Source organism: Triturus cristatus, chromosome 10 (genome assembly GCF_964204655.1).
Source record: "Triturus cristatus chromosome 10, aTriCri1.1, whole genome shotgun sequence".
Lineage (NCBI taxonomy): Eukaryota > Metazoa > Chordata > Amphibia > Caudata > Salamandridae > Triturus > Triturus cristatus.
In genome coordinates this window covers 911,396,323-911,424,233 of record NC_140593.1, presented here as the reverse complement: position 1 = coordinate 911,424,233, position 27,911 = coordinate 911,396,323, and the positions used below count along the sequence as shown (strand labels likewise).

At 47.7% G+C, this 27,911-nt stretch overlaps 1 protein-coding gene across 3 annotated transcripts in view; it reads right to left on the bottom strand.

Moving 5' to 3' along the window:
- SETD2 (SET domain containing 2, histone lysine methyltransferase) overlaps window positions 1–27,911 on the bottom strand; it is a 1,034,666-nt gene that overhangs the window by 612,567 nt on the left and 394,188 nt on the right. For all 3 annotated transcript variants that reach the window (XM_085628742.1, XM_085628741.1, XM_085628740.1), the window contains one exon: window positions 2,492–2,639. In XM_085628742.1, coding sequence (XP_085484868.1) covers window positions 2,492–2,639 — 148 coding nt within the window. The remainder of the gene's footprint in view (window positions 1–2,491; window positions 2,640–27,911) is intronic.

Sequence of the window (27,911 nt, the reverse complement as noted above, 5' to 3'; positions counted from 1 at the left end):
TCGGTCCTTTGAGTCTTGTTGTGCTGTGTCTGTTAGTCCTCTGACCCAGCTCTCGCGACTCTCCCGCCTCTCCCACGTTCGTGTCCGCTCCAGGGTGCGGGCAAGGCGCTTCCGCGACTGGGCTCACCGATGGCTCTCGAGGTTCTCTCTCGGGCCAGTGGGGAGTCGACCTTCCCCTCATCAGGTGCGTGCCAGGCGCTCCTGCTTTATTCCACTCCTGGATGTCTGACGTAGTCTCGGCCCGTTGCTCCGGCGAGTGAGCGATGGGCGCCGCTGCCTCCGGGTCCATCTCCTGCCGTCCCGAGCTTCCGAATATCTTCTTCTCCGGTGAGTGAATCTTCCCTTTTCTTTCCGGAGTGTAGCGGTAGTGCTCGCATGGGCCATCAGGGATCTATAGATAGTTTCGATCCCTAGCCTTCAGGGCTCATTCGAAGAGCTCCTGACTCGCCGCCATTTTATTCTGTTTTAGGGGCACCCTGAACCATCCTTCCTCAGATCCCGATTCCGAAACAAGAAGAAGACGCCAAGAAGAAAGAAGACCTGCCGTGCAGCTGCTAACAAGAGGACGACAACAACTGACTTGCCCCAGCCCTACCGGCCTGTCGACCTTCGAACCTGCTCCTGCTAAACCCCGGCATCTTCAGTGGTCAGCAACCTCAAAAACCCCGGTGGGCCGGATTGCCTTGCTCATCTAAAGACTGGGACTCCCACGAGCAGTGGTTCTGCTCAAACAAGCAACCACCCCCGGTGCCAGCCAGGAACCGCAAATCCAGCACACTCTGCACCCGCCGGGCCCAGCCTGTGCCTGAGTGAACAAAGACCACCAAGACGTTCCCCCGGCGACTGTGACCAAGAATGCAGCACCCAAGGACTCTCCTTGACGCTCCTGACGATGCCTGCAGCCTCAACTCCAGGGACCCCCCCCCCCCAACCGCTACCAGCAGAGGGTAAGATTTCCGGAGGCCAAAAGAGACCCCTGCAGCCGGCGCCCTGCGGCCTCCTGTGCCCAGCTCCTGGGTACCTACCTAACCTACAGCTTCCTAACTTACCTCTCAAAGTTGTGGTCGCACCTGATGAACCTCCGTCCCAAGCTTGCAGCCTTTGTTCATCTTGCAGCTTCTCTATTGAAATACATTCGGCGCCCGAAGGCCCAAAAGCACCCTGCACCCAGCCGCCCGAGTGCCCCTGGAAGTGCAGCATCTGTCCTATTCTACTTCCCCACTTGCCCTGTGTAAGTGACCCGGAGCTCTGCTCCCACAGCCGTGTGGCCTGCCTGCTAGCAGCTACCAATGAAAGGCCCCCTGCCCGCCATAGGATAACATTGGGCCTACTCTCTCTGCACCCGGCTGCCCCTGCGGGTGAAACAACTGTACCTACCTGACCCTGAGAGACCCCTCAATCTAAACCCAGATCCTTAACTCTGCCAGTCGAGTACTTACCTGAAAGCCGATAACTCACTTTTTCTCCATAGGGTAACATTGACTGGTTTTCACTTGGAAATGGTCGCGTTTTGAAACTTTAAAATAGTCACTAAAAATCACCCGATCAACGAAAACTAAATTAAATTACTCACCTGTTATCAGGAGAGATCCCAGTGTTGGATCGTTGTGCCCAGCACTGACCCTACAAAGCAATTACAACTGATTTTCCGATAACCAAACCTTCCTCCATAGGATAACATTGCCTGATTTTTGCCAGAAATTCTTCTAAGTGTCGGTTTTTGAAACATACAAATATTCCTTAAAAATCGCCTGTGTAACAAAAACGATTTCTTTCAACTGTTTACAGGAGAAGCACCAGGGCTGAATCCAGGATCCAGCCCGGAGTAAGAAAAACCTATGCAAAGTAATTGATATTGCATTTACTTAAAGATTCCCATTGAGCTCAATGTTATAATTGTGTTTAACTTGTGTTGCCTATTGCAACAACTGTAACTATTACATTTAAAAGTATATTGCTTATTGAAAGTATTCAACTAGAGCATTTCATCCTGAGAAAGTATTTTGATACCTACTTGTGGTTCTAAAATAAAAGAACTATATAAAGACATTGGCCTAGAGTTCATTTCTTGAGTGTGTGAGACCATTTGCTGACTGAGGTGCACAACAAATGCTTTACACTGTCCTCTGATACTGCCTTTCTGCTTGACCAAGCTACCACTTTAGAGAGTAAGGTTGTATTTAACTTTAACCTCTGCTAAACCTCTGGGACTGTGGACTCTGCACACTGAACCGTACTTTGGTGCAGTATATACAGAGCCACTTTCTTACACTAGTCAAAATGAGAATGTAAGCAACCCACTACACCCCTAAGAACCTTCTATTGAACAAAACTCATCTGAAAGAGTTGGCAGCTTGTGCCTAAATGGTATTTTTGGCAAATACCCTCCTTGGGTTGGAAATCAACTTTACATAAATATATTTCTCAACAATCTAACACAATTTGGTGTTTTCCCGGTGCCACATTTAAGAGAAGTACAGCTTTTACTGACCGTTTGAGTTTCAGGACTCTCAGAATCCTTCTTGCGAGCACGTTCTTTCTTCATCTTCCCACCAGCGGCTCGGATGCTGACTCTGTTCTCTCCGCCCAGGTACCCTCGACAGTTCGTTGAGCCACAAAAGCATTTCTGAGCTTCTTTGCTGTTTTATTTTAAAATAGAGAAAAATAACTTTTCATTTAACAATTTAGGTCAGCAATTGATGTATGCCTCATTTTTTGAATCTGAGCAAAAGACCTAAATTGAAGAATAAGTATGTGCTTATACAAGCACTGATAAAAAAAGGTACTAAAACAGGACTTTAACAGCAACTTTAGTTGCACGAATATATCTACATGCCTATATGGGATAGAAACTTGGTACAATGATACAAAAATGTACTGATGTAAGAGAATACATTCGTAAAATTACAATATTTAAGCTTACATATAACTCTGCTAAGGTTACATAAGAAATTGCCATTTCCACTCAAAGATGTTTGAAGCTCACCAATGTCTTTGCATAAGATAGCAAAGTAGGGTATGACATTTTGGTTGGATTCATTTTGGAAGTGTAATAGATGTGATAACACCACATATGAGTATCAAATGCAGTGGCATGAAAGCATTCAGATGAGAAGAGAGAAAGGTGAGAAACTGCTGAACAGAAAGGTTCGTCTGGAGTTAAGGAATCATGCTGGGAGACAAGGAGTAATGTTCACGTAGTTTCCAGCTAAGTTCCTGGTTGAAAACGGAGGCGAGGGGGTTGTTTGTGAGTGAAAAGATAATATTGATTAGGAGGAACTAAGATTTAGGTATTTACCTAAATGACCTAAGGAAGGTAGGAGGAATGAGTTTTCAATGACAGACATACGCTACAAAGTCGATGATACCATTGTAGGTCACTTACCATAGTGAATGATGTAATAACCACTAAAAAAGCCACCTTCCAAGAATGTTGTTAGACTTGTGAAAAAGGTGGATCGATTAGATTTGAAAGGATCATATTAAATCCCTAGGGAAGGGAAGATCGTTTAACACAGGGAAACACTTTGCCTCTTCCTATGCTCAAGCATTTCTTGATGTCAAAGGATTCTTGATAAGGGCTTCTGTATACCCAAGTACTATAATGGAAGGATATTGTAGACCACAATGTTTAGTAATAGCGTCTCTACCAGTGACCTAATCAAATCAGATTGCTTCTCCAAATGCTAGAAGCAGATTATCTTCCAATTGAAGGAATAAAGACCTCATGTACTAGGGTGGCTATCCACTGTCAATACTTCCATTAGCTCTATCGAAAAGGTCTAAATCCAGTACTTACAGCATAGAAGCTAGGCGTTCAAATTAACAAAGGAAGGCTATGCTGTAGGACCTTGTCTCATATTCTGGAGAGGTGCTTAAGTAAGCACAGAAATGTAATGTGGTGCTGGCAGCAGTGGAGGAAGAGACAGGAGCAATAAGATTGACATGTGCTGTTTCACCTTAATCAGTAGGAGAGGAATTAGCTAAATTAAAGTTTTCCAAACAAGCTATAAAAAAGAAATCCACTTACATCTGAGTTCTGGGAATCTTTTGGTCTCTTACAGTGATGAAATAATCCAGCTGGAGGCTTCCCCACAGCATAAAGATGTCTGTAAGAACCTTATTTAAAGCTAGAACATGCATTGCCATTATCCACAAGACCCTCACCTTGAGCCATGTATTTCTTACCATCTGTTTGCACGGATGGTGCATAGTGATAATACGGTCCTTTTATATTATGAAGTTTGTATGAATTACATAAGGTAAAATTAAAGTGCAGGATGAGTGGATTTCAGTTCAAGCATATTTATCAAGTAAGAGATCTACTTATTAGACAGTTCTCCATCAGTTATCAGATTTCCCCTGAAAGCACCCAATCTTAGCAAAGAAGCATCTACTATCATCATCTGAGGCCAATGATGTGTAGAACGTACTGTCTTTGCTCCCACCATAGTCAAGACTGTAGAGTTGACTGAGAAAGGATCAGCTGGTCTTCCCAGTACATTTATTTCTGAGACCACTGATACTAAATGAAATCATGAATTGCCTTTATGCAGTCTCAGCCCGAGCACTATGGACACATTTAATGCCATTTATCCGACAAGGGATGGAATGTGCCTCAAGTTTGGACAGGGTATGTTCTAGAGAACAACAAAATTGTTTCTTTCCTGTAGGATTCGTGTTGCATCTTGAAGAATTTTCTGAATACACATGCTGTACATTACTCCACCATCTAATGGTTGGATCCGGAATTCTCCAATATATTAGTCGTCCTTTTTCCATTTTTGTTTTTTGTTGTTGTTGGTTGTCGACTGATTCTCCCCCCGCCCCCCGCCTTCCCCCCCCCCCCCCAACTTGGTATTTCCTGTGATGTTGTACATCCTCCATGGAAGTGCCCACTCGTGGGCGCCATCTCCAGATTCTTTTTTTCCCTTTGTCCGTTTTCTTCTCCCATCTTTTAGGTATAGGTTGGTGTGTGTCACTTGTGAATCCAGAAACTTTACAAGCTGCAAAACTAAAGGTGAGACACCATTCCATTTTGCAAAGTGAATCTTTTCTGCTGATTTGAGGTTATTTTAATTTTACTGTGGTTGGGACGAAGATGGGCTTAAATTTGTAAACAGATGTTTTAACACTTTTAGCCCCATTTGAGCTTCCTTGTTCATTTGAATGTCTATGCAGTAGAGTTTCATGAACCTGTGTACTGACGGCCATGTAACATACAGATGTCCTGTAAGGGTATCTTTGTTAAAAAGGCAATGGTTGCTCCTTTCTTACTTGTCGAGTGTGCCCTTGTAGCAGAGTTTAGTTTTATCCCTGCACTTGTTTGACAAAATGGAATGGTTTGTGAGATCCATCTGTCAATAGTGCTCTTAGTTACTGGTTTTCCCATTGTTGTCTCCAAAGGAAACAAATGGTTGCTTTGTTTTCCTGCTCGTCTTCGTCTCCTCAATATAGCACATTATTGATAGCCTTGCGTCACTTGATTCTTTGGCTTTGGGAAAAAGCTTGTCTGATTTATGTGGAAGTGTGAAATCCCCTTCAATAAGAACTGTGGATCTCTTCTCGTGACTATTAAGCCCTTGTGGACCTGTAGAACAAGCTACTAACCTTCGGTAATGCATTATCTGGTAGAGACAATATCTAGCTGCAGATAACTTCCCTTCGAATTTTCCAGGCGTGAGACTGGATCCTACAACTTTTGCATGAGCAGTACCCCTGCGCGCCATCGGGAGGCTTTTGTTTGTTCTGCACAGCGGCGGGGTTGGCACCGGAAATGACGTCACGGTCCCTATATAGGCGCCACCCAGGCGAATTGACGTTAGTTACTTTTCACAACTTTCCACGCCAGGAGCGCAGAGACATGATTTGAACCAACTAGTGTGTGTTCAAACTAAGGACCACAAAAGCCCTGGAAATGTGTCTGCAGAGTGGGGAGGCATAGTTGGGTCTGTAAGGAATCTGCAGCTAGATATTTTCTCTACCAGATAATGCGTTACCGAAGATAAGTAACTTGTTCATCTGATAAGAGACATCTAGCTGCAGATTCCTTACCTTTGAAAAGATGCCCAAGCCATACCATCCTGGTAGTGGGCAGCGGACAAATTGACTATACTAAGAAGTCAGGCAGTACCGAACAAGCAAAAGGCCTGTCCCTGCAGAGCTGATTGACAAAGCAGTAGTGTTTGGCAAACGTAAGCAGGGACGCCCACGTTGCTGCATGGCAGGAGTCCAGGACTCGAACACCACAAGCTAACACCGTGATCGCAGCATTTCCTCGGGTGGACTGGGCTCGTAAGCCCTCAGAAGGCTGCTTTTTAGCCACGGCATAGCAGACCTTAATACAGAGAATGGCCCTGCACGAAATGGTCCGTTTCTGAACTGCTCAGCCATTTTTAGCTCCTACATAGCGCATAAGAATGGGATGTCGACCTGGAACTCTTTTGTGCAGTCAAGCAAGAACAACAATGCTCTTTTTCTGTCCAGATGGTGGAGTCGTTTCTCCTCTTTGGAGGGATGTGGAGGAGCATAAAAGGTGGGCAGGGTGACCGAGTGTCCCAAATGGAATGAGGTCACCACTTTATGTAGGAAAGAGGCCCGGGTGCCATGCACCATCTTCCATGGAATACTATAAGATTGGGAGGCTTGGATAAGACCTGCAGCTCACTCACCCTCCGGGTAGATGTTATTGACACTACAAAAGCTGTCTTGATGGTAAGCAGCCTGAGGGGACAATTGTGTACCGGCTCAAAGGGAGCACACATGAGGTAAGTGAAAACCAGGTTCAGATCCCACTGAGGCATGATGAATGGCGAAGGGGGAAACAGCCCTTTCAGAAACCTATGTACAATAGGGGACTTAAAGAGGGCTGGTCAGGCAGCGGCAGGAAAGCGGACAGAGCAGAGAGATAACCCTTGAGAGTGCCAAGAGCAAAGCCCTGCTGGGTAAGGGTAAGAATGAAGAGAAGAATATCAGAAAGAGAGGCCAATAGACTTTTCTGTACAATATTTTACAAATGTTCGCCAACTCCAAGCATATACCATTTTGATGGAGGAGCCTGACCGCCAAGATAACCTTACAGACTTCAAGAGGAAGATCAACCGTTGCAGCTCAATCGAGTTGATGAGTTCGGGTGGAGAACACTCCCCTGCTGCTGTGACAGAAGATCCTCCAGAAGAGGAAGCCCGGTCGTTCTTGATCTTCTTGAGAACACTGGGCAGAAGCGGTATGGGCAGAAAAGCATACAGGAGGCCTGAGCTCCACCTACAACAAAAAGAGTCTTCGAGCAATAGCCGCTTTGGAAACTCCAGTATGCAATACTGCTGACATCGCGTGTTCTCTTTGGAGGCTAACAGATCTAATCAAGGCTCTCCCCACTACTGAAACAGTCTTTGTGCCACCTCCGAATGGAGACACACTTCTGATTCGCTAGGCATCAACAGCTTTGTTTGTTCTCCCTGGCATTCAGAGAACCTTTCAGGTGTTGAATCACCAGGATTATGCCTTGTTCCAGCCATGTCCAGAGACGCAGCGCCTCTTGACAAAGGGTCCACAACCCCACCCCACACTGCTTGCTGCAGTACAACATGGCAGTAGTGTTGTCCATGTACACTAGCATTAACTCACCCTTGACCGAGAGAAGAAATGTTTTCAATGCTAATTGGATCACCCGGAGCTCCAGCAGGTTGATATGGAGTTCAGATTACATGGGAGACCACAGGCCCCTGATCCCCACCTCTCCCAGATGGACACCCCATCCCAGGAGTGACAGATCTGTCACTACCTTCAGGTCTAGTTGGAGAAGAGGGAGAAGTCTGCCTTTGACCCAATCGTTATTCGTAAGACACCACTGCAGGTCTTTTGCAGTTCCCTCTGTTCCCCTGATCCTGCAGCCACTGGAACTTCAGGTCCCACTGCAGAGCCTGCATATGTCAACTGGCATGATTTACCAACAGGATGCAGGAGGCCATGAGGCCCAGCAGCTTTCGAGTCTTTCTCACCGAAATCCAGGATAGAGGCTGAAACATCGGTATCATAAACATAATATCCTGGACTGGCTCCTCGGAAGGATAAGTCCAAACCTGCACTGTGTTCAGACCAGCTCAGACGAAAGAGAGCATCTGAGAATTCGTCAGGTGTGACTTCGGCACATTTATAGTGAACCCCAGCAAGTGCAGGAGGTCCGACGTAGTCTTGAGGTGGGAAAAGACAGTCTGGGGTGAGGCTGCCTTCAACAGCCAATCGTCAAGGTAGGGGAAGACTGAAACACCTAACCAGAGCAGATGAGCGGCGCCCAGCGCCATCACCTTGGTGAACACCCGAGGGACGTTGGTAAGGATAAAGGGTAGCATAGTGAACTGAAAATTCTCGTGGCCTACCCTGAACCGTAGGTAACGCCTTTGGGCTGGCAGGATGGCGATGTGACAATAAGCATCCTGCAAGCCCAACTATACCAGGCAGTCTCCTTGGTCTAGGGCAAACAAGACCGGAGCCAAATAGAGCATTTTGAATTCCTCCTTTTTAGGAAGAGAATGACAGTTCGGCAGTCTAGAATAGGACAAAGACCATTGTTCTTCTTGAGTATCAGAAAGTAGCGGGAATAACAACCACAGCCTACTTCTGTTAAAGTAACTTTTGACCAGGAGAGCTATCACTTCCTCTCAGAGCAAGAACAGATGATGCTCCGCGAGCCGTTCTTGAGATGGCGGAACCTCTCTGAATTATCAGCCAGCCACATTTGTCTGATCTTACGGACTGCCATGGGACGAGATTATGTTGAATTCTCCCTTCAACTGGTCACCCATGGTCTTGCAGAACCAAACCAGGAGAGCTCATAGGCTGCAGCAGCCTCAGAGTTGGTGGCTGATGACTTATGGCAACCATTCCCATGGGGTCGGAATGCACCGCGTCCACGTCCTCTCAACTTGAGAAGCCTGTACAAGATGTTGGCCGGGATATGGTTGGCACGGTAGCAAGCCCCTTCAGTTGCCATGAAAGGGACGTAAGGCAGACTGGGGGCAAGGTGTCACTGAGAGGCCCACGGACTTGGCCATAGCCCACGAGTCCTTTCAGTGCTCCAGCGCTGAGTCTGTCTTCTCTCCGAAGAGACAAGTCCCATTTAAGGGTATATCCATGAGGTTGGCTGGACAACCCCTGAAAAGCCAGATGTTCTCAGCTAGGCGTGACACCGCTCTGCCCAGCAAGTCCGCCGTATCTAGACAACACCTAATGGTGAAGTTTGCTGCATCTTTCCTGTCTTTCGCTACTTGGGGAGGGGATAGCCCAGTCCTCCTTCGGGACCTGCAGCAGCACTTGTGCAAACGTTTCCCATAGGATCTGGGAGTAACGGCCCAAAAGGCATGCGGTGTTCACCGACCAGAATGTCAGACTTGGCAGAAGAAAACATCTTCTCATGCGAGTCCAGCCTCTTGGATTCTCTGTCCATGGGAGAGACAGGGATTTAACCATGGGAAGTCGAGGCTTGGATTATTAACCTCTCAGGAGTGGGGTGTTGGCTGAGGAAACTAAGATCACTAGGGGCAGAGCGATGCAGCAGGAAATTGTCCTGTTCACAGGAATCCCTGTGCTAGGCGTGGACCAAGTTCCTAGAAGGACATCAGTCAGTGCTTCATTAAAGAGCAATAGGGGTTCGGATGATGAAGCCCAAGGGTCAATTACTTCCGTCAAGAGGTTAGTCTTGACTGCCCCTAGGGGGAAGTTCGAGGTCAAGGACCTCCGCAGCCCTCTACACCACAATTGCATAAGACACTCCCCTCCTCCATAGCCACGGTAGGTGGAGACCCCAAACCAGCATCTGAAGAGGTGTCCAGTCCACTGGTCTCTCCTAATTCCTCATACCAGTCCAAAGTCTCACCAGTGACCCCTCCTACTCTTCAACAAAACATGCATGTATGCTTCACAAAATGCTCCGGTAACGGCCTACTGTGCTCTGTCGGTGCCGGATTCTGCGTCAACCGACACCGTTCTTACTCAGATTCATAGGTGATGACAATGGGGATGGCGCCGGAAGAAGTCACGTTGGGACCGGCACAGGCGAGGGTAGCACTGGCTCCAATCCTGATCTGAGATCTGATACATTAGACCCCATCTGAGCCGTCAGCACAGAACCTGATGGGGACTCCTCCGACCCCCGGGGCCAGCAGGTGCTCAGGAGGGGTCGACCCGCTCAAATTCCCAGCGCACAGCCTTGTAAAACTCCTTTATTTGAGCTGGGGTTACTCCGGCTCCCGGAAATGGGGAGAGGTGTGGATGTGGAGTCGGAATTGTCAACGGCTCTGCAGAACCGTGCTTGGAACTTCGATGTTCCCCGCTCGTCTCGCCAGCATTTTGACGGGATGAGGTGGAGTCGAAATCAGTTTAGATTTCTTCTTGTGCCACTGTTCCGAGTGTCCAGAGGACCTCGAGGTCGACAAAGAGAACTTGGGGCGCCTGGAGCAGGACCGCAACCACCTTCTTGATTGGGAAGAGAACTCCTAGGAGTCACGCTAGATGGCGTCGACTGCCACACCACAAGCAGCTTTAGGGACCGCTCTCTTAAAACCTTTGGCGCCAGGGTCCGGCAGTCTAAGCATGACAAGGTGCAGGTCGGTAACGGACATGGTGCAGCGACAGGTGCCACACAGCTTAAACCCTACCTCCCTAAAGCACATTCTAAGCACACAAGAAAAAATATTCGATAAAAAGTCAAAAAAGTCTGCCAAAAAGAGACCGAGGGGTAGGTCTTCTCCGGATCAGCACAAACTGGCGCGGAAAGAAAAGAACGGACTGCACACGCCTGGGTGTCACCTATATAGGTCACTTTCAGCACCAAAGGTCACTTTCAGCACCAAAGACAACGCACAGAACCGAAATAAGCCATCCACTCACAAGCAGGGGTATTGCTCATCCAAAAGCTTCCAGATCCAGTCTGATGCCTTGGAAATACAAATGTAAGGAATTTGCAGCTAGACGTCTCTATCAGATAATATGGTTCTGGAATTGAGAGTGCTTATATTTCACTCATCCATGTGGGAGCTTGTACTCTTCTTGGTGGAGCAATTCTCTTTGATCCCTCTAAAAAGTGCTTTATTACTGATGTTGTGAAGAAACATCTTCCTATTTGACTTCTTGTGTAGGCCACAATTGCAGCTAAATGTATCTTTAGGGATACAAACGTCAGCTATCAGTCCAGTAGGTAAGATATTTTAGCACTGTGGCGACTTTGGTGTTGTTTCTGACACCATAATGGGTATCCCTCCTATTTGGCTATGTAACACTTTCTTGTTGTTGGCCTTCTTGCTTCTTGGAGAACAGCCATTATGTTCTCCGGCAGGGCCAGATGTCTGAATTCTAAGTCTTTAAGAACCAGGCTGCCAGGCTAAAAGTCTGATTCTTGGTGTAGAAAATTCCCCTCTTCCACTGGCAACAGGTCTTGTTGTCTGGACAATCTCAGAAAGTTGCCCTGCGCCATTTCTATTAGCTCTGAAAAACATGTTTGCCTCACCCACTGAGTGGCAATAAGCATTAGAGACATTTTGGTCATTTTGCTCCTTTTGCATTTGTTGATCACTCTGTGTAACAGTGGTATCGGGGGAAAAGAATATACTAACATCCCTGGCCAGTCTATCAACGGAGCATTCCCCAGCGATTGGTGGTGTGGCTGTCTGGACGCAAAGTTTTGGCATTTTGCATTCTTTGGAGTTGCAAATAGGTCTACTTCTGGAGTTCCTCGACTCCAAAATGTAATGTAATGTAAATGTAATGTAGTAATGTAATTGGTCACTTGTAAAGCGCAACTGTCACTCCGAGGTGCTAGGCGGATCGCTGAGTTTGAACAAAACTGGGTAGCCGAGGGAGAAAGAAATATGCTACTTACCAGTATGCATCTGTTCTTGGGATGTAGAGCTGCAGATCTACACACTTTTGCATAGATCGCCATCTGGTGTTGGGCCCGGGTGTTTGCAGTTTGTTTTTCCTCTTGGAAAGTCTTTGGAAGTCACGAGGTCTGTGACTCCTCCCTTGGATCGTATTGCACATGGGCTTCGGCTCCATCCTCCGATTGTTTTTCGCCAACAGGGAAAGATGGAGCGTAGTAATAAGAAGAAACCCATGTGTGTTGTATCTAAATAAGATAGACTGGAACAGATACAGGTAGCCGGGGAGGCGGGTGGGCGTGTGTAGATCTGCAGCTCTACATGCCAAGAACAGATGCATACTGGTAAGTAGCATATTCCGTTCGAGGCATATGAGCTGCAGATTACACACTTTTGCATAGACTATATAGCAGTTCCCAACCCTAGCGGCGACCACCAGTATCTGTTGCAGTTGTTTGAAATAGTGTTTCTAGTACAGCCTGGCCCACACTAGCTTGTTGCTTGGTTTGCACATCTACACAGTAATGTTTAGTGAAAGTGTGCGGTGTTGACCATGTAGCTGCTTTGCAGATATCATCTAATGGGATGTTCCCTAGAAAAGCCATAGAAGCCCCCATCTTTCGTGTAGAGTGGGCTTTAGGGGGAACAGATAGCGTTCGTTTTGCTTTGTGGTAGCAAATCTGTATGCATTTTACAATCCACCTAGCTATCCCTGATTTTGAGATGGGGTTGCCCTTGTGTAGTGGAGAGAAAGAGACAAACAGTTGTTTGGTCTTTCTGAAAGGTTGTGTTCTCTGGATATAGTAAAGTAAGGCCCGTTTAACATCTAGCGTGTGTAGAGCCCTTTCTGCAACAGTTTGAGGTTGCGAGAAAAATACCGGTAATTCTACCAATTGGTTTAGATGGAAGGGGGAAATGACTTTGGGTAGGAATTTTGGGTTGGTACGGAGGACAACCTTGTTCTGGTGCATTTGGAGAAAAGGTTCTTGTATAGTAAGTGCTTGTATCTCACTGACCCTTCTAAGGGAAGTGATGGCTACAAGAAAAGCTGTTTTCCATGTGAGAAGGAATATGCTACTTACCAGTATGCATCTGTTCTTGGCATGTAGAGCTGCAGATATGTACACTTTTGCATAGATCGCCATCTGGTGTTGGGCCCGGATGTTTGCAGTTTGTTTTTCTTCTTGGACAGTCTTTGGAAGTCACGAGTTTGGTGACTCCTCCTTCGGTCCGTACTGCGCATGGGCTTCGGCTCCATCCTCATATTGCTTTTCGCCAGCAGGGAAATGATGGAGCGTAGTGATAACAGTAAGAAACCCATGTGTGTTGTATCTTAATAAGATAGACTGGAACGGATACAGGTAGCCGGGGAGGCGTGTACATATCTGCAGCTCTACATGCCAAGAACAGATGCATACTGGTAAGTAGCATATTCCGTGCGAGGCATATGAGCTGCAGATTGTACACTTTTGCATAGATTATATAGCAGTACCCAGCCCTAGCGGCGACCACCGGTATCCGTTGCAGCGGTTTGAAATAGTGTCTTTAGTACAGCCTGGCCCACACTAGCTTGTTGCTTGGAATGCACGTCTACACAGTAATGTTTTGTGAAGGTGTGCGGAGTTGACCATGTGGCTACCTTGCAGATGTCATCTAAGGGTATGTTCCCTAGAAAAGCCATAGAAGCCCCTATCTTTCTTGTAGAGTGGGCTTTAGGTGGAACAGATAATGTTCTTTTTGCTTTGTGATAGCAAATTTGTATGCACTTAACAATCCACCTAGCTATCCCTGATTTAGAGATGGGGTTACCTTTATGCGGTGGAGAGAAGGAGACAAACAATTGTTTGGTCTTCCTGAAAGGTTGCGTTCTTTGTATGTAGTACAACAAAGCCCTTTTAACATCAAGTGTATGTAGAGCCCTTTCTGCAACAGATTGAGGTTGCGAGAAAAAAACCAGTAATTCCACCGATTGATTAAGATGGAAGGGGGAAATGACCTTGGGCAGAAATTTTGGATTTGTGCGAAGTATCACCTTGCTGTGATGTATCTGTAAAAAGGGTTCTTGTATAGTGAACGCTTGTATTTCACTAACCCTTCTAAGGGAAGTGATAGCAATGAGGAAAGCTGTTTTCCAGGTGAGGAACTGTAGCTCACATTTATGCATTGGTTCGAAAGGCGGACCCATTAGCCGTGTAAGAACTACGTTTAGATTCCATACAGGGGAAGGTGGTGCCCTGGGTGGAATTACTCGTTTTAGGCCTTCCATAAAGGCTTTAATAGCGGGAACTCTGAACAGTGATAAATGCTGTCTGTTTTGTAGGTAAGCAGCAATTGCTGCGAGGTGTAGACGTATGGATGAATATGCCAGGTTACACCTTTGAAGATGGAGCAGATAGCATATGTGCTGTATGGATGCATCTATGGGGTAGATTGTATTGTTACGGCAGTAAACAACAAATCTCTTCCACTTTGCGGCATAGCATGCTCGAGTGGTAGGACGTCTGGCTTCCCTGATAATGTTCATGCAATCAGGGGGAAGGTTAAGGTATCCAAATTCTAAGATTTCAGGAGCCAGATCGCAAGGTTGAGCTGAGCTAGGTCCGGGTGCCTGATTTCTCCATGGTTCTGTGTTAGGAGGCATGGGGACAGGTGCAGTTTTTGATGTGATACTACCGATAGCTGTAGCAGTGTGGTGTACCACGGCTGCCTGGCCCATGTTGGAGCTACCAGAATGAGTGTGAGGGAGTGCTGCTGTAGCTTCCTTACCACTAACGGAATTAGCGGGAGAGGTGGAAAGGCATATGCAAATTTGCCTGACCAGTTCATCCATATCGCATTGCCTTTGGACAATGGGTGTGGGTATCTGGCGGCGAAGCTTGGGCATTTTTTGTTTTCGTGGGTGGCGAAGAGGTCTATCTGAGGATGCCCCCACTTGTGTAAGAATGGGCGAAGAACTTGTGGATGCAGTTCCCATTCGTGCATTTGCTGCGTTTGTCTGCTGAGCAGATCTGCCATGGTGTTTTGTATGCCTGGGACGTGCTGTGCCAGGAGAAAGATTTTCTGTGGAATTGCCCATCTCCATATGCTCTGTGCTAAGCGGGAGAGCTGGGGAGAGTGTGTCCCCCCCTGTTTTTGAATATAAAACATCGCAGTCATATTGTCTGTGCGAATGAGGACTGCTTTGGCTGAAATTTGTTTCTGAAAGGATTTCAGGGCTAGAAAGATCGCCAATAACTCCAGATGGTTGATGTGGAGTACTTTTTGCTGTGGCGTCCATAGACCTTGCACTGTGAGGTGTAGAAGGTGCGCTCCCCAGCCGGAGAGCGATGCGTCCGTCGTTAGAATCACCTGAGGAACCGGGTCCAGGAACGGCCGCCCTTTGGAAAGGTTTGTGGTGTTCCACCACTGCAGAGAGTGATGGGTGCGGCCGTCCACCAACACCAGATCCGTCAGCTGTCCCTGGGCCTGGTTCCACTGTCGTGCTAGGCACTCTTGGAGTGGACGCATGTGGAGTCTTGCATGGGGCACTATAAAGATGCAAGATGCCATCATCCCTATTAGCTTCATAAACACTCGTGCTGGGAGAGAGTGTTGAAGAGTGAATGTTTGGCGCAAGGCTTGTATGCTTGCGATTCTGGCTAAATTGGGATAGGCTATAGCCTTGGAGGTGGTAATAGTGGCCCCGAGATATTGCTTTGTGTGAGATGGTATGAGGTGGGACTTTTGATGGTTCACCGTGAAGCCTAGCTGGTGGAGCAGTTGTATTGTGCTGTTTGTATGTTGCACACATTGGCTGTAGGACGCGGCTTTTATGAGCCAGTCGTCCAAGTAAGGGAAGACGTGAATGTGTTGCCTTCTGAGGTGAGCTGGCCTTCTGAGGTGAGCTGCTACTACTGCTAGGCATTTGGTAAACACCCGTGGTGCGGTTGTGACCCCGAAGGGGAGAACCTTGAATTGGTAATGCTGACCGTCCACCACAAACCTGAGGTACTTCCTGTGAGAAGGGTGTATTGGAATATGAAAGTATGCGTCTTTCAAGTCCAGTGTAGTGAGAAAGTCTCCCTGACACAGGAGAGGGAGAACTTGTTGGAGGGTGACCATATGGAAATGGTCCGAATGTATGTATGCATTTAGAGGCCGGAGGTCTAGAATGGGCCGTAGGGTCTCGTCTCTCTTTGGGATTAGAAAATACAGAGAGTAGACCCCTAGATTTTGCTGATTGACGGGGACCTGCTCTATAGCTTGTTTTTGGAGGAGGGAGATCACCTCCTGTTTGAGCAGTATGGTGTGTTCTTGTGACATTGTACGGTGTCTGGGTGGAATATTGAGTGGGGTAGATGTTAGTTCGAGACAGTAGCCTGACTGAACAATTTGTGTCACCCATTTGTCTGATGTTATGGTCTCCCAGGTCTGAAGAAAATATTGTAGCCTGCCCCCGACTGGAGTGGAATGGTCTGGGGGAAGCGGGGGAAAGTCATTGGGCGGGTGGTGTGGCAGAACGGGTGTTGTTGGTTTTGCCCCTGCCTTTATTATGGTTTCCCCTATAACCACCTCTCTGATAGCCCTTTGAGAAGGTATTCTGAGGAGGGGACTTGTAGGAAGTAGAGGCGTTATCGGCAGAGTAACCTCTGCCTGTGCCCCGAAAGGAGGAACGACGAAATGAGCGTCGAGGGGTATGGGATTGTAATGCCCCCATAGACTTTGCCGTATCCGTGTCCTTTTTCATTTTCTCCAATGCTTCGTCCACCTTTGGACCAAATAGGTGTTGTTGGTCAAAGGGGTGACTTAATATAGATGCCTGGACTTCTGGCTTAAACCCTGAGATTCTGAGCCAGGCATGACGACGAAGCAAAACACTGGTGTTTATCGCTCTCGAAGCTGTGTCTGCTGCGTCGAGGGCACATTTAATTGAGGTATTGGTGATGAGCTTCTCCTCCTGTATTAGCTCCTGAGCCCTGTGTTTGTTTTTGTCTGGGAGGTGTTGCATGATAGCCTCCAGTTCATCGTAATGTGCTCTATCATAACGTGCAAGCAGAGCTTGTGTGTTGGCAATGCGCCACATATTTGCGGCCTGCGAGGCAGTGCGTTTACCAGACGCATCTAAGAGCTTTGACTCCTTATCTGGTGGGGGAGCCTCCCCTGAGGATTGAGAGTTAGACCGCTTCCTAGCTGTGGAGACCACCAAAGGGTCCAAGGGAGCAGGTCCTTTAATATATGCAGGATCTGTGGGGGCTGCTTTATATTTTTTCTCTATCCTGGGGTTTAGTACCCTAGCTCTGACTGGGTCCTTGAACACCTCTGCAGCATGTTTGGTTACCACTTTTAGCATGGGCAATATTGCTGAGGCCTTATCTTGTATATCAAAAGTGTCCAGCAGGAAATCGTCCTCAACTGGCTCGCTATGTAATTCTACCCCATGGTAGTGTGCCGCCCGCTGTATTAAGTGGTGGAACCTCAGGGAGTCCTCTGGAGGAGACGGCCTGGATGGATAAATGTCATCCTGAGGCATATCTGGCACATCAGGGTTGTGGTAATCCTCCCATGGGTCTGGTGTCCCTGGAGGTGTGGGGTCTATTGGGGCGTCTGCCGGGTCATAATCTGGATCTCCATAATCAGGGTCTGGAGATGGGGTCGGAGAGCGGTGAGGCAAAGGTGGTGGAGATATGGGAGGTGGAGGGGGTGGAGAAAGTGGAGGAGGTGGAGGAGGTGGTGGAGAGGGTACTCTGAAGGGGGATGTGGCAGAGTCCTTCCGTTTTGGCGGTGGAGGAGGATCTGGCTTGTGTAAATGTCTCTTTTTGGAAGACAAAGTTAAATGACCAGTCTTTGGATCCTTTGTTAAAGTTTTTTGATAAGGATCAGGCGTAAATAGTTCTTGTGGCACCGAATCATCTGTCGGTGCCGATGTTTTCGGAGCCGAGGGCTTCGATGGTTTCTCCATTCCATGCTTTTTCGGGGTCTCCGATTTCTTCGGTGCCGAGGCGGTCTTCGGCGCCGGTGCCGAGGGACTTATGCCTATGCTTTATCGGCACCGAGAGTGCAGGTTTCGAGCCCGATGACTTCGGAGCTGAACTGGGCGTGGTATTCTTCGGTGCTGAACGGTGTTTTTCGGCACCAGGAGTAGGCTGGCTCGAGCCCGAGCCGCCGGGAGACTTATGATGCTTCGACACCGGGCCCGAAGGTGGGGTGATAGAAGCTGTATGTTTGGTTTTCCCTAGGCCCGGAGGCGAAGGTGTAACCGGAGTCTCTTTCGGTGTGGGTAGGGGAGTTGGAGGGGGTAAAGTACTCACGACCCTCTGCGCCGGTGTCATCTCCTCCAGGTCAGAGTCGTCGGCCTCGGAAGCGCTGACGAGTTCTTCCTCCTGCTCTGTGTGCTGCTGCCCCGAAGCTCCGGTGTCGTCTCCGAAGATGTCGGGTGGAGCCGAAGTTGATGAGTGCGCCATAGTGCGTCGAGCTCTTCGATCCCGGATGGTCTTCTTCGATCGAAAAGACTTGCAGGTGGGGCAGTCTCGAGCCTCGTGTTCTGGAGAGAGGCAGAGGTTACACACCTGATGGAGGTCGGCGTGGGGAAATTTAGACCTTTTGGGCACTTTTTGAAGGGAGTCCTTTCCATCGGCCGAGACCGGAGTCGAGGGAGGCCCGTAGGCCGGTGCCGATGTCTGGAATCGAAAAGTGCCGCCGAGAGAGATGAAGAAGATGATTTCTCTTAAGAATCTCGATGGACGAGGATTTTCCGTCGAAGGCCGAACTGGAAAGGTTCGAAGCCGGAGCACGAAGTATCACATCCGAGCCCGATGGCGGAAAAAAACAATCTGAGGATGGAGCCGAAGCCCATGCGCAGTACGGACCGAAGGAGGAGTCACCGATCTCGTGACTTCCAAAGACTGTCCAAGAAGAAAAACAAACTGCAAACATCCGGGCCCAACACCAGATGGCGATCTATGCAAAAGTGTACAACCTGCAGCTCATATGCCTCGAACATTGCAGTTCGCATTTATGCAAAGGTTCGAAGGGCGGGCCCATTAGCCTTGTGAGAACTATATTTAAGTTCCACACAGGTGAGGGTGGTACTCTGGGGGGAATTATTCGTTTGAGGCCTTCCATGAAGGCTTTAATCGCAGGCACTCTGAAAAGTGATAGGTGCTGTCTGTTCTGTAGGTAAGCGGCAATTGCTGCAAGGTGTAGCCGAATGGATGTATATGCTAGGTTACACCTTTGTAGATGGAGAAAGTAGCATATGATGTGCTGTATAGATACGTCTAGAGGGTTGATTGTGTTGTTATGGCAATACACAACAAATGTTTTCCACTTTGCAGCGTAGCAGGCTCTAGTGGTAAGGGCGTCTAGCTTCTCTGATGACGTTCATACAGTCAAGGGGAAGGTTAAGGTATCCGAACTCTAGGATCTCAGGAGCCAGATCGCAAGGTTGAGCTGAGCTGGTTCCGGGTGTCTGATCTCTCCATGGTTCTGGGTTAGGAGGCATGGTGAGAGGTGTAGCTTTTGGTGTGGTACTACCGAGAGTTCCAGCAGCGTGGTGTACCACGGTTGTCTGGCCCACGTTGGAGCTACTAGGATCAGTGTGAGGGAGTGCTGTTGTAGCTTTCGCACCACTAATGGAATTAGTGGGAGAGGTGGAAAGGCGTACGCAAATTTGCCTGACCAGTTCATCCATATCGCATTGCCTTTGGACAATGGGTGTGGGTATCTGGCGGCGAAGCTTGGGCATTTTTTGTTTTCGTGGGTGGCGAAGAGGTCTATCTGTGGATGCCCCCACATCTGAAAGAACAGGTGAAGAACCTGTGGGTGAAGTTCCCACTCATGGATCTGCTGCGTCTGTCTGCTGAGCAGATCTGCCATGGTGTTTTGGACTCCTGGGACATGTTGGGCTAGGAGAAAGATTTTGTGTGGAATTGCCCATCTCCATATGCTCTGTGCTAATTGAGAGAGCTGTGGAGAGTGTGTGCCGCATTGTTTTTGAATGTAGTACATGGCCGTCATGTTGTCTGTGCGAATAAGGACTGCCTTACCTAAAACCTGTGTCTGAAAGGATTTTAGAGCTAGAAAGATTGCCAGTAACTCCAGATGGTTGATATGGAGTAACTTTTGTTGCGGCGTCCATGTGCCCTGCACTGTGAGGTGTAATAGATGAGCTCCCCAGCTGGATAGCGATGAGTCTGTTAGGATTATTTGTGGAACCGGGTCCAGGAACGGTCGACCTTTGGAAAGATTTGTGGTGTTCCACCACTGCAGAGAGCGATGGGTGCGACCGTCTACCAACACCAGATCTGTCAGTTGCCCCTGGGCCTAGTTCCATTGGCGCGCTAAGCACTCTTGGGAGTGGACGCATCTAGAGTCTTGCATGACGCACTATGAAAATGCAAGAGGCCATCATCCCTATCAGTTGCATAAACACTCTTGCTGGGAGAGAGTGTTGAGGTATGAATCTTTGACACAAAGCCTGAATGCTTCCAATCCTGGCAGGATTGGGGTAGGCTATGGCTTTTGAGGTGTCTATGGTGGCACCGAGATATTGCTTTGTGTGGGATGGTATTAGCTGGGACTTTTGGTGATTCACCGTGAAGCCTAGCTGGTGAAGTAGTTGGATTGTAGTGGCGGTGTGATGTACACATTGGTTGTAGGACGTGGCTTTTATTAGCCAGTCGTCCAAATATGGGAAGACGTGAATGTGCTGTCTTCTGAGGTGTGCTGCCACTACCGCTAGGCACTTGGTGAATACCCTTGGCGCTGTTGTGACCTCGAATGGGAGCACCTTGAACTGGTAGTGTTGTCCGTCCACTACAAATCTGATGTACTTTCTGTGAGCATGGTGTACCGGAATGTGAAAGTATGCATCTTTCAAGTCCAGTGTGGTGAGAAAGTTGTTCTGGGAGAGGAGCGAAGGTTCCTGCTGAAGTGTTACCATGTGAAAATGGTCCGAATGTATGTACGTGTTTAGAGGCCGGAGATCTAGAATAGGTCGTAGAGTCTCGTCTCTTTTTGGTATTAGAAAATATAGGGAGTAGACCCCTAAATTTTGCTGATTGGCGGGGACTTGTTCTATTGCATGTTTTTGTAAGAGGGAGATTACCTCCTGTTTTAGTAATGTGGAATGTTTTTGTGACATTGGGCGTTGCCTGGGTGGAATGTTTGGGGGGGTAGATGTCAATTCTAGGCAGTACCCTGAGCTAATAATTTGGGTCACCCATCAGTCTGAGGTGATGGTTTCCCGGACCTGAAGGAAATTTTCTAGCCTGCCCCCGACCTGAGTGGGATGGTCTGGAGGGAGCGGGGTGGGGGGGGTGTGGGGGGGGGGGGCCGGGGAAGGGGAGTCATTGGGTAGGCAGTGTGGCAGAGCGGGCGGTATTTGTTTTGCTTCTGCCTTTATTGTTATTGCCCCTATAGCCGCCTCTTTGAAATCCCTTGTGAAAGTGGATTGAGCAGGGGATTTGTAGGAAGTGGACGCACTATCTGAGGAGTAGCCTCTATCTGTACCCCGAAAGGAAGAGCGGCGAAAGGAGCGCCTAGGAGGGTGTGACTGCAGGGCTCCCATAGATGTTGCCGTATCCGTGTCCTTCTTCATTTTCTCGAGGGCCTCATCTACCTTTGGGCCGAATAGATGTTCTTGGTCAAAGGGATGATTTAAGATGGAGGCCTGTACCTCAGGTTTAAAGCCTGAAACTCTCAGCCAAGCATGGCGATGGAGGAGGACGCTAGTGTTAATGGCCCTGGAGGCTGTGTCTGCTGCGTCTAAGGCACAGCGTATAGAGATGTTAGTTATGGTCTTACCCTCTTGAATTAATTCATTGGCCCTATTTTTGTATTTTTCTGGGAGATGATGCATGATGGTTTCTAATTCATCATAATGCGCTCTATCGTATCTGGCCAATAGCGCTTGAGTGTTGGCGATACGCCATATATTGGCTGCCTATGACGCAGTGCGCTTTCCTGACGCGTCCAGTAGCTTTGACTCTTTGTCAGGTGGTGGCGTTTCGCCTGACGCTTGGGAGTTTGACCTCTTCCGTGCAGTGGAAACCACTAGGGAATCTAGTGGTGCTGGCCCTTTGATATAGGCAGGATCTGTGGGGGCAGCTTTGCACTCTCTCTATGCGTGGGTTAATGACCCTAGCCCTGACTGGGTCTTTAAAAACCTCTGGCGCATGTTTTATTACCCCCTTGTGCATAGGTAGTATGGAGGTAGACCTATATGCGGTATCAAAGGTGTCGAGGAGGAAATCCTCCTCTACCGGGTCAGTGTGTAGCTCTACCCCGTGATAATGTGCCACCCTCTGAAGTAGGTGGTCAAACCTAATGAGTCTTCAGGTGGAGATGGCCTGGACAGGTAAATGTCATCTTGTGGGACGTCTGGAATGTCTGGATTATTATAGTTGTCCCATGGGTCTGGGGGTCTTGTAGGGGAGGGGTCTTGTGGCACATCCCCTGGATCGTAATATGGGTCCCCCTGATCATCATCGTCTGGAGACGGGGTCGGGGAGCGATGAGGCAGGGGTGGAGAAGGCGGAGGGGGCGGAGGTGCAGAGGGAGGAGGAGGTGGGGAAGGCATTCTGAAAGGGGAGGTAGCAGAGTCTTTCGTCTTTGGAGGTGGAGGCGTAGCCGGTTTGTCCAAATGTCTCTTTTTAGAAGAGAGTGCCAAATGTCCAGTTTTTGGATCCTTGGTAAGTGTCTTTTGCAAGGGATCCGGTGTAAACAGTTCCTGGGACAATGTTTGTTCCGTCGGCGCCGAAGGTTTCGGGCCCTTGACTTTTTAGGCTTGTCCGTGCCGTGCTTTTTGGGAACCTCCGATTTCTTGGTTGGCGCCGAGGATGGCTTTGGCGCGGAAGTGTCGGTGCCGAGGGCCTTATAGGGTTTGACAGCTACCGAAAGGTTGGGTTTCGACACCGAGGACTTTGGTGCGGAGCTCGGTGTCGAGGTAGAGGCCGGTCTCTTTTTCAGTGCCGAAGTGTGTTTCTCGGCACCGCTGGCAGGCTGGCACGAGCCCGAGCCGCCGGAAGGCTTATTTGGCTTCTTCACAGGGCCCGAAGGTGGGGTGTTTGAAGCAGTGTCTCTGGTCTTGCCTAGGCCAGGAGGCGAAGGCATGACCGAAGCCTTTTTGGGTGTCGGCGCGGGTGTGGGAGGGGGTATAGTACTCACGACCCTCTGCGCCGGGGTGATGTCCTCCACATCCGAGTCGTCGGCTTCGGAAGCGCTGACGAGGTCCTCTTCGGTGTGCTGCTGTCCCGGAGCTTCGACGTCGTCCCCGAAGAAGTCAACTGGAACGGAGGTCGAGGAGTGCGCCATGTTTCGTTTGGCCCTTCGATCTCGAATAGTCTTTTTCGATCTGAAAGACTTGCAGGCGGGACAGTCTCGAGCCTCGTGTTCAGGGGAGAGGCAGAGGTTGCACACCTCATGAAGATCGGTGTGGGGGAATTTGGACCCACATCGAGGGCACTTCTTGAATGGAGTTCTTTCCATCAGCCGGGACCGGAGCTTGGCTAGGCCCGAAGGCCGCCGTCGACGACTGGAATCGAAGATGTGTCGAAGAGAAGGTGATTGAGGAGATCTGGATCTGAACAATACCGCGATGAGCGAGGATTCCGCTTCGATCGTCGAACTGGAAATGTTCGGAACCGGAGCGCGAAGTATTATATCCGAGCCAGATGACGGAAAAAAACAATCTGAGGATGGAGCCGAAGCCCATGCACAATACGATCCAAGGGAGGAGTCACCGAGCTCGTGACTTCCAAAGACTTTTGAAAGAGGAAAAACAAACTGCAAACATCCGGGCCCAACACCAGATGGCGATCTATGCAAAAGTGTGTAATCTGCAGCTCATATGCCTCGAACAGAGGAGTTAGATATGTGTTCTGCATAGGGCGTCGAAGGCTGAAAAGATCCAACATATGTTTGAGTACCGCTTGATTGAGTTACCATTGGTGGGAGCTTGATGCTTGTCTGATCAATCTATCTGCTTCTACATTGTCCTTCTCTGGTAGATGAACTTCTGTTAGATCTATTTGTCTTTGCATTGCCTACTCCCAGATTTCTTGGATTAGCTTTGATAGGGCAATGTATTGAGTCCTTCCCTGTTTGCTGATGTAGAACATTGTAGAGTTATTGTCTGTTTGGATTAAGATTATGCTCCTCAATAGCTCTTTCTGAAAGACTTTTAAGGCTAGGAACACTGCCTTTAGTCCAAGACATTGGTATGCTGGACTGCCTCTTATTCCTTCCAAACCCCTCTGACCTGGAACGAGCGCATGTGAGCTCCCCAACCCATATGTGAGGCATCTGCTGTAATGGTTACTGTTGGAGTTGGTTGTGCAAATTTCCTGTTATATGTGATCTGGTCCACCAGGCCATTTCCTCCTGTAGTTTCTACGCGACAACCACTAGATATTTCCAGCTCCCTGATGCTTGTGGAATTGGTTCTGAAGCCATTCCTGAAACGGTCTCAAATGTAATCTTGCTCATGGAATTAAAAGGGTGCATGAGTCTATCTTCCCCAACATATTTCCCGACAGTCCTCACCATCAGATTGCTCCTTCTGGTAAAGGCGAGTTTCTTGAAGTAGTGATTGGTATCTTTTCGCTGGGATATACTTTTCCTAGTATCAAATTGATTCTTGCTCCTTGAAACTGTTTTTCTTGCTCTGGATTTGGTGAAGTTTTTCTATATTTCTAGAGAATGCCAGGGTGAAGAGGGTCCTCATTACCTCTTGTATATGTGCCTTGCATTTAGTATGGGAGTCTGCTCTTACTATCCAATCACTCAAATAGGGAGACACATGTATCCCCGGTCTTCTCAAGTGTGCTGCTACTGCTGCTGCTATACACTTTGTTAACAAGCTTGTAGCCAATTTAATCCCGGAGGCCAACACTCTGACCTGATACTGAGTCTTGTTCACCACAAGGCACAAGTAATTCTTGTGCTTCGGATTCAGTGGGATCTGTAAGTGTCTTTTAAATCTATAGTTGCCATGTAATCTCCTTTCTACAACTGTGGTATGACCTCTTGTAAAGTTGTCATCTTCAATCTTTTTGTTTTTATAAACTAGTTTATGAACCAGGTTTAGAACCGGAAGTAGAGATCCGGCTACTTTTTTTATTAGAAAATATGTGGATGAATTTCCTTTCTTGATCTCCTCTCTGGCATCTTTTCAATTGCCCTTTTTACTAACTTTGAGTAGACGTGATGTTTACTTGTCTGAATGAACCATTTTCTACAGTTCCTTTGCTGAAGGTATCTTGGCAAGTTCTATGCAAAATCCAAATTTTACAACATTTATTAATCAGTTGTCTGACGTTATCTTCCTCCGCTCCTGAAGGAAGTTCTTTATTCTGCCTCCCACTGTGTGTGGGAGAGGCTGTCTCTGTTGGCCAAGACACTTATCTAGGGCTTGTACCTCCCCTGTGAGGCTGTCCTCTCCCGCGTGATTGCGCCCGAAAGGACTGACGCCCATACTATTGGTATTGCCAGTATTGCGAGGGTGCTGTTGATTGGCTGCTACTTTGAAAGCCCTGATGAGTTGTGCTCCTCTGGAAACTACCTCTTCTTGTAGGTCGGTGTAACTACTTAGTACGTCTACGTATGTTTCCCCTAAATTGCAACACTTCCTTGCATTTGCTATTCCTTTATCTTTCTTGAGCTGTTGCAGTTTTTCAGCCACGGTGCCTCCAAACAGCTGTTCCCCATTTTAAGGTATATTTATAATGTTCGCCTGCTCCTCCGGTTTGAATCCTGAGATTCGTAGCCAAGTGTGGTGCCTTAATGTTGTTCCTGCCATCATCTGGCGACTTGCGGTGTCTGCTGCATCTAATACTGATTTTAAGCAAGTGTTAGCAATATTCTTGCCTTCTTCAGCTAGGCTTGCTGCTCTTTCGTATATATCGATCTGTTAAGTGCCTCATGACCTCTGCAATCTCCTCCCAATGTTGGTACGCATACCTGTTAAAGAGGGCGTTGGACTTTGCTACACACCACTGATTGCCTGCGCTTCTCTCAAATTTGTTCTCCATCAGATCCATCTTCTCACCTTGACTGGGGGTGGACCCGACGTTGATGAAATATTGCTTCTCTTCCGCGCTATGGAAGTATTGATCGAGTCTGCCAGCACTGTTCCCTTCAGGTATGCAGGGTATTTTGAAGAGACTATATTTCTTCTCAGGCCTTGGTGTCACAGGTCTGCACGAAGCAGGCTCCTTGAATGCTTCCCTGATCTAGAACATTGGGTAGCATTTGGAGAAACTGGTTCCTTGTTTGTGATGGGATTAAAACCTCTAGGAGGAAGCATGGCGGTCTTCTCCAACAACAACTGAAACCCACACTTGTCTGCAGCATTTTGGATGATTTGGCTGTACATTGTAATGTTTTCTGGAGCCGAAGGCCTCGAAAGATAACTGCCAATGCATTCTTCAGAGGAATCTGACTTGAGTTAATGCCATTGACTCTTGGCGTATTCAGAGTCTTCGGACCCATGAAACACTCGCAAGCCTTCTTGCTCTTCCTCTTCCTCTTCATAGAAGGATTCGTCCTGCTCTTCCTGATGCTCTGGTGTCACGGGACAGTGCATTTCCCAACCCCCTTATCACCTTGTTCTTTCGGCGTCAAAGTCTTTTGCAGAATTAGAAATTCCTCAAGGTAAGGCCCGAAATCTCTTTTTCTGAATTAAAGCTACAATCTCCACCTCTAGACATCACTTCTTCCTCTCTATTTCCGCCTAGCATTTCACGGGGAGGGCAGACGACGTCACATTTAACACCATATGCAGAATCCATCAACACCCAACAACTAAAATAGAAAAGGGACTACGAATATATTGAATAATTCCGGACTCAACCAGTAGATTGCGGGATAATGCACAGTATGTGAATCCAGAAAAGATTCACACTGCAAAATCTGATTTACAACGGCAGTCTCTCCCGACAATTTTGCCTGAGTGCTCTTAAGTACTGCATCATCTGAAATGGCCGGAAATGCGGACCTTGCATAGTTTATCTGAAGGTACATATTGTGCACAAAATTTACTGTTAACTTCAGATTTTTTTTCTGATGATTATGGTTTCAATGACCCGACTGAGTTAGACAAACACATTGTTTTCCCAAGATATACTGCCAAGACCACCCCAGATGCATTGCATGAAAGAAACCTGTCTTGTGTGACTTGTTTATGATCTGTTGTCTGAAAACAATAAAAAGATTTACAAAAAAAACAACAAAAAAAAGATATACTGCCAAGCACCTGAAAAAAAGCCTGTAGAGTAAAATGAAAAGTAAAACTTTGAACTCAAAGAGCAGGTTGTTCACTTTGACACTGAAAATGTTCGTCCTTGTGAATTGTTGGTATGCATTTTTTTTTATAAGCTTATCAAGCCTCCTTGCTTATACTGGGGGAAAAGCTGAAGTCGACCCAAAGTAGTACGATAGTACCACTTTATCCACCTGTTCAGCAATTTGAGATGTATGACTGGTTTGAACCATTTTCAATAGTACATGCCTTTATTGGTTGATGTTTTTGAAACTCTCTCCACTGCTTTGAGCAGGACGTTGACCTCTTGAATCTGCTGTTTAAAACGGATGGAATGATAGGAGGATAGTTTCAAAATCCAAGTACATAACCATTATGTTCCATGTGTAGCACTTGCTTATCTTTTGTAAGATTCTGCCATGCTATGAGGTGGTCTGGGGGGTTTCTTTTGACTGGAGTAATTGGAGCTGGTTATTACTTTCCTACTAAGGGACCTGCTGAGAAACATCTCTCCAGGATCACATGTATTGAATTTCAAGAATTCCCATATTTTCTCCAAGACCATTCTCTTCAACGTTTCCGCCTTCATCTTTGCTTACTGCATCGCTTCATTAGCAAAATAGCCCAGTGTAGTGCTACAGGCACTCTCATGTACTGGGACCATGTGATGACCTTGACTACCATTGACTTTGTGTTTTAATTTATTCTATCTTGAATGTACGACATCATTTTTTCTGCACTTGCATTTTGCCTTATGGGAGTGTTTCACAGAGTAAGACAGCCGTAGACTTGCCAGGAAG